General features: G+C 42.7%; 2 protein-coding genes across 4 annotated transcripts in view; one reads left to right on the plus strand and one right to left on the minus strand.

The window, feature by feature from the left end:
* Positions 1–2,882: 2,882 nt before the first annotated feature.
* Positions 2,883–6,580, minus strand: MRPS17 (mitochondrial ribosomal protein S17). Of its 2 annotated transcripts, none has more exons than XM_004328644.4 (3): positions 6,427–6,580; positions 5,724–5,863; positions 2,883–3,694 (listed from the first exon to the last, which is right to left on the minus strand). In XM_004328644.4, the coding sequence occupies exons 2-3, from the start codon at positions 5,844–5,846 to the stop codon at positions 3,425–3,427; spliced, it is 393 nt and encodes a 130-aa protein (XP_004328692.1). In that variant the 5' UTR covers positions 5,847–5,863; positions 6,427–6,580; the 3' UTR covers positions 2,883–3,424. The 2 variants fall into 2 exon arrangements, with proteins under 2 accessions (XP_004328692.1, XP_019777285.1); XM_019921726.2 differs by lacking the exon at positions 6,427–6,580 and adding an exon at positions 6,120–6,419.
* A 123-nt stretch (positions 6,581–6,703) lies between these two features.
* The window catches only part of SEPTIN14 (septin 14), an 87,158-nt gene continuing 80,579 nt past the window's right edge, over positions 6,704–13,282 (plus strand). The window contains exons 1-3 of one of the 2 annotated variants that reach the window (XM_073792082.1): positions 6,704–6,880; positions 8,740–8,939; positions 9,276–9,414. The gene's annotated coding sequence lies outside the window, so the exon portion shown is untranslated. Of the gene's footprint in view, positions 6,881–8,739; positions 8,940–9,122; positions 9,415–13,282 lie in introns of those variants that run through there. The other variant, XM_073792083.1, reaches the window with a different exon arrangement.

Genomic DNA, 13,282 nt, shown 5'->3' on the forward strand with positions numbered 1-13,282 from the left:
AGGGCAAGGCTTGAACCCACGTGGAGAGATCCACAAGGGGAGAGTAACACGGTTCCTAGGGGAATCCAGGAGCTGGGGTGCGAAGCTGGGGGGGGCGGGCTTCTCCCCGAATACCCTTTTGGATTTTGCTCCGTGTAAATATATTGCCTATTACGCTGTAATAGAAGCATTCTGGATGGACGCACACTCAGGTTCTCTCGTGGTCTCCAGACTCCATTGTTCCCGTTGATTTCAGCACCGGTGGGCTGGGCCCCATCCTCGCCCTCGAGCCGTCCCAGTCTGGTGGGGCTGGATGTGAAATGACTGGAGTGTCAAGTGTTGAAATGGAGAGAAGGGAGGGAACACGGACGGGAGAGCATGTAACCGGTGGTGCCTGGGAAGTGGAGGATAGACCCTGGGGAGCTGGCACAATAGCGCAGTCCCAAGGGAAAGAGTTGACTCGTGGAAGGAGGGAGGACAACTCCGCCTGGCCAAGGAAACAGCCTAAAGAAGGGCGTGGGTCAGGATGGCACTGTTGGGGGGAAATGTATCCTGTGGCAAGATAAAAGAGCCACAAATGTTCTCATGAAACCGCAACCAAGACAAGGCCCGCAGAAAGTGAGCTGGACAGTTAGAAAAGGGAGAGAAACAGGGAGGAGCTCCCCAGCCACCAAAGGGAGCTTTTCAAGGCCAGTGCGAATCCTGTGTGGTGCTCCAAGGACAAAGGTGCTTCAAGGGCAAAGTACGACCCTGCCTGAAAAAGTGTCAGCGTTACACCCCTTAGCACCCCTTCCCGGACTCTTACTCGCCCTCCCCACCATGTTGCGATGGTTACAAAATTCCTGAGCCCACCTGGGCGACGCCCATCTGGGCAACAGGACCTGTCCCAAATAAGGAAAGGCATCTGGCCTGTCCCACTCCCACCCTAGAGAAGGAAGGTATATGTGCCCCGACCAATTGGTAAACGAAATTTTCACCTCGGACCAGTCCTTTGTTTTTCTGCTATAAAAACTGATCAATAGCACATGTTCCTGCTCGGCTCTCCCATACTAGGAAGTCGGCCCGCTGTTCTGGCAGCAACCCTTCCCTCTAATAAATTGTCTTCTTTACATTCTGCCTCGTGTCTGGAAATTCTTTTCCAACCCGCGTTCAGACCACGACACTCTGGACTGGGGAGCTGGGAGGTCTCTGCTAGGAGGGCTGGGGGCAGGAACTGGGCTTGCGGACTGAGGGGTTCTCTGAAGCTGGTAATCTTTGGAGGCGAAGGAAGGGGGAGGGGGCTCCAGGGGTGCAGGAGTTTCTCTGACTGGGGCAATGTTTGAACATGTTAATATGGCAAGGAGCCACCAGGGAGAACAGAAGTGGATCCTGTGGATGGAGGAAGGGAAACAAGGATCTGCCCCAGACCAGGGAGAGGCATCTGGTGGAAAGGAGGCCAGGCACACAGGGACAGGAGGCCAGAGGCTGTTGATCAGGCCAGCTCCTGATCTGAACTGGCTTACGCTTCGTGAGGCCATAGAGGCTGCAGAGACGCAAAAGGGAGGCTGGAGTTCTCACCAGGGCGGAAAGGACATGTCTGCCATCCTGCACTGTGGGAGGCAGGGCCTCTTCAAGCCAGGGGTGTCGGTGTGACTTTCTTACATATTCCCCAATTTCTCAGCTCTATTTCAGGAGACAAATGCTTTCAAGTCTATTTTCCTGAAATGTTAACTTGGAAGGCATTTCTTTGCTGACCTGGCTTTTGTGTTTAGTATTAGGCCACTCATTCTGCACTTTTTTCTCCACTATCATTTTGCTCTGAAGTTCCATTAACCCAGTGCTTTTTACTGGGGGGAAGGAGATACTCTTATTTCACAGGTGTGTGGCTTAGGTTACAGTGTCATAGGATAAACATGGGGCATCTTCCTGGAGGATAATTTTTACACCAAGATTTTCAGGAAAAGTATCTATGTTAAGATAAAAATGATACATTAGAGTATAGGTAAGCCTTTAAAACATTTGAGCTTTTAGAGATAGCTTGGACAGGTGTCCTCTCCCCTCCAGGATAACCAGTACCGCATAGCCACCCTCTTGGCAGACAGTCTAAGATGCCTCCCTTCGGTTCATCCTCCCTGAGAGTTCTACTTCGGAACATCATCTATCTTCTTTTCATCTTCCCTGCCCAACTCAGTTTATGTCTTAGGACCAATCTTTGAACAGGTCACTGTCTCCCTACCTCCAATCCTTCCCATTCCAGTCTATTCCTGACACAGATGCTATTACTTTACAGAAATGTGAATCTAGTTATATCACTCTTTAAAACATTAAACAACCCACCACCACTTACAATTCCTGCCTATTGCTCTACTTGAGTTCCACGCTTGTTCAATGTCCCAGCAGTGCTCACCACTTCCAAAACCCCTTGGTTACAGTCCTTTCTCTCATCCTTCGAGGACTTTACACCCCCTTCCTCTGCCTGGAATGCCCTTTCCAAATGCCTCATGCACTAACCTGGAGACTCTTCCTTTAAGATTCAGTTCTAGCATTCTCTAATTTTTTTCTGGAAAGTTACCCCAATTTCTCCCCCACCCATGTGTTTCTGTGTTTGTCATGAAGATACTTGTGCATACCTGCCCAGGAGATTATAAGCCCTGAGGAGGGGGCAGTGCCTGTGGTTATTACTCAACTACTGACATATTTGTTGAGGTTGAAATATACTCCAAGTCCCTTCTGGGAGCCAGAAAACTGAAATATATAGCTCAGTGTTTCAATAGGTCAAAACCTAAGTTATCACAGTTTATCAATGAACAGCAATAAAACTCTGAAACTCTCCAACTCAAATGCATGTGAGAAATTCTACAACTTCATCAATGTATCAGATTTTAAGAACTCATTCCTATTTAATCTAGCCTAGGATACAGGAGAAAAGTGACAGAATTTTAGTTTTATTTTCTGCGTGTCAACATGCTTATTAATACAGACTTTAATCTGATAAAATCTGACCCCAGCATGTTAATTGTTTCCATTTGGAATTGGCTAAATCAGAGAAAAACTTAGTTTCAAATATATAGTATCAAAAATAAATATACACTTAATGTGGTCTTATCTGTTTATGATACCAAAAGGTTTTCTTCTCCCAAAATAAAAGTTCTAAGATAAATTCCAGATTCCTTTGAATGAAAACAAAAACAAAAAACCACCTTCTAAAACAGTGAGCTTACAAACAATACAGCGCACTGCTAGGCACACTTAGTGTAACAGGAAAGTATGTTCGCTGAGAAGGAAATTTGAAACATGACTGTAAAACTTTATGAAAAATTATAACAAGGCCTTTACTTCATTTACTTTTAGCTAGTTCATAAATACCAGAAGAGAAACTGGACGGTTTGTGAGGAAACTTATAAAAATTTTTCCATAAAGCAAACTTAGAAATCCTTCCCTTTTGGCTCCGTTTTCCAATCCTCCTTCACTGTGTTGAAGAGAGATCGAGTTTTTCCAGGTTTTTGCTTAGGTGGGTGGTTTCCAGACTGACTGGACTCTCCAGGTAGGTGGTTCCCGCACAGCGCTTTCCGGTCACTGGATCTATGACTTGTCCAACTTTGAAAATTATCTCAGCCAGTTCATGCTTCACGTGCTTTGTTTTCGGGACAGGTAGAGCTTTGAGAAGCACAATATCTCCAACGGTGCACTGCTGGAGAGCATCGTGGGCAAAGTAGGTTTTTCGCTTATTAAAATACTGTTGAGAGAAGGAGGAAACAAATCAGTAGTTCCCATCCATGACCTGGCAATGCAGTACAAAATCTGAAAAAGGAATGCGCAGAAAACAAGCTGGAACTTGGGGGAAAAAATAGATAACATACTTATGGAGACTTCCAATACAAAAATTAGCTGCTTAATTTCTGGAAAACGGCAATGACTTTTCTAGAACTGATCTTGTCTGGAGCTCTCCTGCTTATTTCCTGCAGTACCCTTGCTCTATCAATTATCATCCTCTTCTACAATATTTAAACTCTTCCTTCCCAGTAGAGCCTTCTCTCCAGCCTAAAAACACACTATCTCACCACTAGCTGTGTGATTTGGGACAAGTCACTTAACTACTCCAAGCTCAGGTTTTTTTCCCCCACCATAAAATGAGGCTCCAATGCCTGCGCCTCTAAAGTTATCAAGAGAATGAAACATTATAATGTTCATAAAGCACTTAGCTTCATGCCTCACTCAAAGTATTACAAACAAGCCACAGATGAGAACTAGCATCACCTATTCCTCAAGACAACCCTGCCACAGCATGTAGTCCCATTTAACAGATGAGAAAAACAAGCTCAAGGAGGTGAAGTAATGTGCACGGCTAGTAACCAACAGCCAGTACTCAAACTAAGGCCCTCTGATTCTAAGGCCAATGATCATGCCATCACTCTTCAACTTGCTCCTGTGGTCTTGTTTTTGTTTTTGCTTTGGGATCAAGCCATTTCATTGAGAGGCTTTGAGGGAGAGTCGAAGGGCTAGGAGGACAATGAGATCCAACGTCCTTCTCCCGGCTGGGATCTCCCCAGCATCACAAGACCCTGAAAAGGCTCCTGTGTTTTTGATCCTAGATAACAAACAGCATTTGTGCCCACCAGTGTGCGCAACCTTGAATGCAGAAACAGCCTTGGCACTTCCCCCTCCCTCCCTTGCGCATCTACCAAATCAAGGACGCTGTCCCTTCTTTCCTGAAATCTTTTTCCACTCCATCCTCACTGCTCCCAGGACTGTTCAGTTCTTTACTATTTCCATCCTAGACATCTGCAATAACCTCCTTACCCATTTCCTTACCTCCACTCCTCATCACTATCTCTGTCTCCTCTGCTTATAGGATGAAATCCAAAACACAACATAAAAGACCCTTCATACTCCAGCTCCAATCCTTCTCACGTTCATTCAACAACAGCATCTACTTAATGCCAAGCTCTGGGCTCAACATTGCCGAACCACTTGCTGCTCCAGTTAGAATGTCATGCCCTTTCATGTGTAAGGAATTAATAAACAGAAACCTCAATTAAACAGAGTCAGGAGACCAGAAGGGGAAGCTCTCACACCCTGTGATGATAGCAGAGCTCAACAGGAAGAAAGACATGCTCTTCTTTCCCGGCAACAACTCAGCCAGTCAAGAGTCATGGACTCTTTGTTTACCATCCCCTCCCAACTTCCTTTCCCCTCTGTAAAAGCACTCTCCTCCCCGGTCACCGCACCACTTTTGTGGGAGACTCGCATGTGGCTCACCATGTTGCAGACCCTGAATTGCAATTCTCTGCTGATCCCGAATAAACCCATTTTTGCTGCCGAAATAACTAGCAGTCTATTTGTTTTAGGTAAATACATGGCTAAAAGAACTTCCACAAACTATTCATCATGGAATGACTCCCCCAACTCCTCCTGCCCCCCAACTGGTCCTCTGGATAAAATCCTTTTGAAGCTTCAGCTCATATGTCTTATATAATCAAGAATGCTCTCCTCAGCAACCTGGGAAGGAAGAATGAGGAGTCTTCTGCTCCCACAGTACGTTGCACATAGAATGACTACAGCAGTTAACAGACTGAATTGAAATCAACTCTATGTGTCTCTAAAGTGTGAGTGTGAACCATTTGTTACACCCACAGACCAGCACAATGTCTGGTGTGCAGCAGATGCTCAATGCACCTTTACTGACAGAGGAGTGTTTTTCTGCTGAGAACCCAGAACATGTTGGTGATTTATCAATGCCACCTGAAAATAGAGATGTTCCTTACCTTTAATAAATAGGGATCCAGAACAAGTCTGGTCACTCTCACTTTAGCAGTTTTTTGCATTGCTGTCCCAATCACCTTCCCCACGACCCATTTGGCATGGACAGATGAACGAGCTATTGACATTGTGTGGCTTTGGTCACCTGTAAACAAATTCCAAAGTTAAATATTCTGATGGCTGTGACTCACCAAATGAATTTTGTCACTAGAACTGCCCCAGTTCAGAAACAGCTTTTGTTGGCCCTCTGGAATCACCGCTTTAGAGTTGCTTAAACATTTCATTATTTCCTTAACTACTCAACTTCCCATCTTTATACTGTTTACAAAGCTGTAATTTTAACCTCTCTAAGCCTCAGTTTCCCCCTCTGCAAAATGGGAATAACAACAGGGCTTACTCACAGGAGTGGTTTGAAGATTTAACCTGTAAGGTGCCCGACAGCGCTAATAAACACTGGCCTTTACTGGCGTCCCTACTGCTTTCCATCCCGCTGGGCTGCCTCTCCCCAGACGCTCACAGCCTGGCTACTTGGGGCACGAAAGGCCGACGCGGCGAGGCCGTGGTGTCCTCTCCACCGGAGACCTTGACTTGGCATTGCTTTCGAGATCAATTAATAGTGAGTCCATGCCGCCCAGCCTGAGGAAGGTTGGGGATGATTGATCCCTTCGCCCCTAAAACCCCGAGGTCGGGTGACTCGACTCGACTCGCCTGGAGGGCTCCCACGACGCGGTGCTTCGGTCTCCAAAATCCACCCCACTTCTACTGCGAAGCGCGGCGTCGGTCACCTACAGAGTCCACTGTTCCGGCGCACGCCCTGCGGAGCGCCGACCGGAGCGTGATGGCGTCACGTCGCTCGCAGGTCGCTCCACCCCGGACCGCCCTCTCATTGGCCGCGAGTCACCTCAGTCCTGGGCGGGGTTAAAGTCAGGGCTCCGCCCACTCCCCCTTAAAAGGAGCCGCGGGCTGCGGCTTAACTGGAGACCTTGACCTCTGCTTTCCATACCTGCACGGCGGCTGGAGCGCTGGGATTCGGCCTTTCCTTTATCCGTTCCACTTAGTTTCCCTCTTTTTCTGTTGAGCTCCCAGGCATTGGACAAGGCCTTCCAAATCAAAGGAACTTAATTCATTCATCAAACGTTGAAACATTGGACGCTGCCAAATGGTGAGACTGAAATGTTTAAGCGTTTCCACCCCCAGCAGTTGTATTTAAGATAAAGTTCGGGAGATTTTTATGTCTAGTATGACTTTAGGTGTTAATTTTCAATATCTGTGAGATGGAGAGAAGTCTGGTGTGGGTACATATACATGTGGGCTGCTGCTGACGCCTTCTCAGAAGGAAGGCTGGGAACGTATTAGGCTCTTGTTAGGGAATTGTTAGACTAGGAGGGAGCTAATGGAGGGTTAAAAAAAAAAAGTGGTGTCATTAGATTGAAGTGTGCATTCAGATAAAGAATTAAGGCCAAGGGCACGCTTAGTAAGTGAATTTAAAAGGAGAGATGGTGGTGGGGAGAGTGTGAGATGTTTGAAATTTCAGAAATGGGAGCTAATTTTCAATGAAAGTGGTAATAACTTTATATGCATTATTTCATAGGAACAAAAACTTTTCTGGGATATCATATTTCCCTCTAGCTATGAACTTAAATTCCTTTCTTTTACAAGCAAACTTACAACTTCTCTTGTTAATAAAACCAATGACATACCCAGAGTGATTTTTTTTTAAGATTTATTATTTATTTATTTATTTTTGGCTGTGTCGGGGCTTAGTTGCGGCACGCTGGATCTTCACTGAGGCATGCGGGATCTTCCATTGCAGCGCGGGCATCTCTCTAGTTGTGGTGTGTGGGTTTTCTCCTCTCTAGTTGTGGCACGCAGGCTCCAGTGCACACAGGCTCTGTAGTTTCAGGTATGTGGGCTGTAGTTGAGGTGCGCGAGCTCAGTAGTTGTGGTGTGTGGGCTTAGTTGCCCCATGGCATGTGGGATCTTAGTTCCCTGACCAGGTATTGAACTTGTGTCCCCTGCATTGTAAGGTGGACTCTTTACCACTGGACCACAAGGGAAGTCCCCCCAGAATGATTTTTTAAAATGCAAATCAAATCATTTCACACCATCGAAGGTAGAAAAAACATCTGCTGATTTTTTCCAACCCTCATTGGGAGGAAAACTTTCCCTCTACTAACAGGTTTGAGTGTCGATGGTGGGGCTGTGAATGAAGTGATAATAGATTACCAGGGGAAAAGACAAGGTTTATTTACACATGCATGCAGGAGCAGATGAAGAGACTCCTGGACAACTAGAAATAGGAGATTATATACCAACTTAATAGGGGGAAGGAAGGAGGGAGAAAGGGCCTCTGGGAAAACAAGTGGACTTTTAGGAAAGGCAAATGGGCTTTTATGAGAACAATGGAAAGTATAACAGTTTGTGATAATGTTTGTTTGTACAATTTCTCATCCTGGTGCCAGTGGTTTGTTGGTCTCCTTCCTAGCTGGAATCTCCCCTGAGAGGGGATTTACGGCAGCTTCACTCTTAGAAAGCTCTGCCTTTAGGGACTTCCCTGGTGGTCCGGTGGGTAAGACTCCTTGCTCCCAGTGCAGAGGGCCCGGGTTCGATCCCTGGTCAGGGAACTAGATCCCACTTTCTTCAACTAAGGAGTCCACATGCCTCAACTAAGACCCGGCCCAGCCAAAATAAATAAATATTAAAAAAATATATATTAAAAGAATAGCTATTGTCTTAAAAAAAAAGAAAGCTCTGCCTTTAGTCAGGTAAGGGACACTCTGAAAAGGCTTTTTTTCTGCATCTGCTGTATCTTCAATGTCCTCAGTTTAAGGGAATCTTTATACCATTTTGGGGGATCCGATTGAGTCCTATCACCCCTTAGTGTCCTGTCTGCTGTGGTAAAAACACCTTGATTTGCCTTTGTGAATTCCTGTGTCTGTAGCTTCAATGGGTCTGCCAATCAAGGTCCTCCATCTTTGTTGAGCACGAGGCCCAAGCTGAACCAATCAAATTACCTTCCAGGAATATGAATCTTGAGTGCTCTGATCGGAAGATGGGAGGTGACTGGAGCTACTGCATCCTGGAGCTACTGCATCCTGAGGGAGGTGTCCTGAAGAGACTATACAACCAGAGTCAATGTCGGCTGCTTGCACCCACAAAAATTTAACCTATAAAGAAGTCGGCACTTAGAAAATGGAAAACAACATGCAATCATCCATGGTGTAAGACATGAATCAGATGCTTTTGGAAAGGAGTAAAACATCCCCACATTTGATAAGCTTCTTGGTCAGCCATCCAGTCCCCTAACCCATAACCCATATACACATTATTCATTCTCATATTCAATCTCCCTCTCTCTCTCCCTCCACCCCCTGCCCCCCAACCCATCCTTCTCATCCATTTCTCCTCACGGTCACTGCTATGGTATGAATGTTTGTGTCCTTCCAAAATTCTTATCTTGAATCCTAACCTCCACTGTGAAGGTATTAGGAGATGGGGCTTTGAGGAAGTGATTAGGCTTTGCCCTCATTAATGGGATTCAATCTCTTTTACAAAAGGACTCCAAGAAAACTCCCTTGCTCCCTTCCACCATGTGAGGCCACAGCAAAAAGGCACTGTCTATGAACCAGGAAGTGGGCCCTTACTAAACACAGATGTTTTGGCACCTTGATCTTGGATTTCCCAGCCTCCAGAACTGTAAGCAATTAATTTCTGTTTTTATAAGTCACACAGTCTATGGTATTTTGTATATACATATATAGAGATGGCATTTTGTATTTATATAATATATACACATATATATAATGTAAAAATATATATAGTATTTTGTGTATATATATATATATATATATATGACATTTCCTTATTCATTCATCAGACACTACTAAGGTTATTTCCATATCTTGGCTTTTGTGAATAATGCTACAATAAACATAGGAATGCAGATATCTTTAGTATATCCTTTTATACCCAATTTGTTGACTTTTTTTTTTAAATCATGACAGGATTGTCAAATGTTTTTTTCTGCATCCATTGAGAGGATCATATGATTTTTATCTTTCATTCTATTAATGTGGTATATAACATTGATTGATTTGTGTATGTTGAGCCATTCTTGCATCCCAGGGATAAATTTCACTTGATCATGTTTTTTGATCCTTTTAATGTGTTGTCGAATTTTTTAAATTGAAGTATAGTTGATTTACAATGTCTGTTAGTTTCTGGTGTACAGCAACGTGATTCAGATTCTTTTTCACATTCTTTTAAATTATAGGTTATTACAAGATATTGAGTAGAGTTCCCTGTGCTATACAGTAGGTCCTTGTTGATTACCTATTTTATATATACTAGTGTGTATATGTTAATCCCAAAGTGCTAATTTATCCCTCCTCTCCCTCTTTCCCCTTTAGCAACTGTAGGTTTGTTTTCTATGTCTGTGAGTCTGTTTCTGTTTTGTAAATAAGTTCATTTGTATCATTTTTTTAGGTTCCACATATAAGTGATATCATATGGCATTTGTCTTTCTCTGTCTAACTTACTTCACTTAGTATGTTAATCTCTGGGTCCATCCATGTTGCTGCAATGGCAATATTTCATTCTTTTTATGGCTGAGTAGTATTCTATTGTGTGTATATATATATATATATATATATATATCACATCTTCTTTACCCATTCATCTGTCCATGGACACTTGCCTTTTCATTTTGCTGATGGTTTCCTATGCTGTGCAAAAGCTTTTAAGTTTGATTCTGTCCCATAGTTTATTTTTGCTTTCATTTCGCTTACCTGAAGAGACAGATCCAAAAAAATATCTCTAAGACCTATGTCAAAGAGTGTTCTGCCTATATTTCCTTCTAGGTGTTTTATGGTTTCAGGTCTTACATTTAGGTCTTTAATAATTTCCAGTTTATTTGTTTTCATGGTGTGAGAAAATGATCTACTTTTATTCTTTTATATGTGGCTGTCCAGTTTTCCCAGCACCACTTCTTGAATAAACCATCTTTTCTCCATTGTATATTCTTGCCACATTTGTCATAGATTAATTGACCATAACCGTGCGGGTTTATTTCTGGGCTCTCTATTCTGTTCAATTTGTCAGTATGTCTGTTTATGTGCCAGGACCATACTGTTTCATACTGTAGCTTTGTAGCCTAGAGTCAGAGAGACTGATATCTCTGGGTTTGTCCTTTTTTCTCAAGATTGCTTTGGCTATTCAGGGTCTTTTGGGTTCCCTACAAATTTTAGAATTATTGTAGTTCTGTGAAAAATGTCATGGGTATTTTGACAAGAATTGCATTAAATCTGTAGATTGCTTTGGGTAGTATGGACATTTTATTTATTTATTTATTAACATCTTTATTGGAGTATAATTGCTTTACAATGGTGTACTAGTTTCTGCTTTATAACAAAGTGAATCAGCTATACATATACATATATCCCCATATCTCTTCCCTCTTGCGACTCCCTCCCACCCACCCTCCCTATCCCACCCCTCTAGGTGGACACAAAGCACTGAGCCGATCTCCCTGTGCTATGTGGCTGCTTCCCACTAGCTATCTATTTTACATTTGGTAGTGTATATATGTACATGCCACTCTCTCATTTTCTCCCAGCTTACCCTTCCCCCTCCCGGTGTCCTCAAGTCCATAATCTAGTAGGTCTGCGTCTTTATTCCTGTCCTGCCCCTAGGTTCTTCATGATTTTTTTTTTTTTTAGATTCCATATATATGTGTTAGCATACAGTATCTGTTTTTCTCTTTCTGACTTACTTCACTCTGTATGACTCTAGGTCCATCCACCTCACTACAAATAACTCAATTTTGTTTCTTTTTATGGCTAATATTCCATTGTATATATGTGCCACATCTTCTTTATCCATTCATCTGTCAATGGACACTTAGGTTGCTTCCATGTCCTGGCTATTGTAAATAGAGCTGCAATGAACATGGTGGTACATATGGTTTTCTCAGGGTATATGCCCAGTAGTGGGATTGCTGGGTCGTATGGTAGTTCTATTTTTAGTTTTTTAAGGAACCTCCATACTGTTCTCCATAGTAGCTGTATCAATTTACATTCCCACTAACAGTGCAAGAGAGTTCCCTTTTCTCCACACCCTCTCCAGCATTTATTGTTTGTAGAGTTTTTGATGATGGCCATTCTGACTGGTGTGAGATGATATCTCATTGTAGTTTTGATTTGCATTTCTCTAATGATTAATGATGTTGAGCATTCTTTCATGTGTTTGTTGGCAATCTGTATATCTTCTTTGGAGAAATGTCTGTTTCTGCCCATTTCTGGATTGGGTTGTGTTTTTGATACTGAGCTGCATGAGCTGCTTGCATATGTTGGAGATTAATCCTTTGTCAGTTACTTCATTTGCAAATATTTTCTCCCATTCTGAGGGTTGTCTTTTCAGTCTTATGGTTTCCTTTGCTGTGCAAAAGCTTTTTCCCATTTGTTTATTTTTGTTTTTATTTCCATTTCTCTAGGAGGTGGGTCAAAAAGGATCTTGCTGTGATTTACGTCAAAGAGTGTTCTGCCTATGTTTTCCTCTAAGAGTTTGATTGTGTTTGGCCTTACATTTAGGTCTTTAATCCATTTTGAGTATATTTTTGTGTATGGTGTTAGGGAGTCTGCTAATTTCATTCTTTTACATGTAGCTGTCCAGTTTCCCAGCACCACTTATTGAAGAGGCTGTCTTTTCTCCACTGTATATTCTTTCCTCCTTTATCAAAAATAAGGTAACCATATGTGCATGGGTTTATCTCTGGGCTTTCTATCCTGTTCCATTGATCTATATTTCTGTTTTTGTTTCTGCCAGTACCATACTGTCTTGATTACTGTAGCTTTGTAGCATTGTCTGAAGTCAGGGAGCCTGATTACTCCAGCTCCGTTTTTCTTTGTCAAGATTCCTTTGGCTATTCAGGGTCTTTTGTGTTTCCATACAAATTGTGAAATTTTTTGTTCTAGTTCTGTGAAAAATGCCAGTGGTAGTTTGACAGGAATTGCACTGAATCTGTAGATGGCTTTTGGTAGTATAGTCATTTTCACAATGTTGGTTCTTCCAATCCAAGAACATGGTATATCTCTCCATCTATTTGTATCAACTTTAATTTCTTTCATCAGTGTCTTCTTATAGTTTTCTGCAGGTAGTATGGACGTTTTAACAATATGAATTCTTCCAATTCATGAACACGGGGCGTCTTTCCATTTATCTGTAACATCTTCACTTTCCTTCATGAGTATCTTATAGTTTTCAGAGTATAGGTATTTAACATCCTTGGTTAAATTTATTCCCTATGTATTTTATTCTTTTTGATGTGATTGTAAGTGGGATTCTTTTCTTGATTTCTCTTTCTGATAGATCATTAGTGTATAGAAATGCAATGATTTCTGTATATTAATCTTGTATCCTGCAACTTTACTGAATTCATTTATTAGTTCTAATAGCTTTTGGTGGAGTTTTGAAGTTTTTCTATAAAGTCTAAAAAGTGTCCTGATAGCAGTGGCTGTAGTAGCAGCAGGACTTTTGCTCACTCTCAATGGTCACAGACATCCCTAGT

This window comes from Tursiops truncatus, chromosome 15 (genome assembly GCF_011762595.2).
Source record: "Tursiops truncatus isolate mTurTru1 chromosome 15, mTurTru1.mat.Y, whole genome shotgun sequence".
Lineage (NCBI taxonomy): Eukaryota > Metazoa > Chordata > Mammalia > Artiodactyla > Delphinidae > Tursiops > Tursiops truncatus.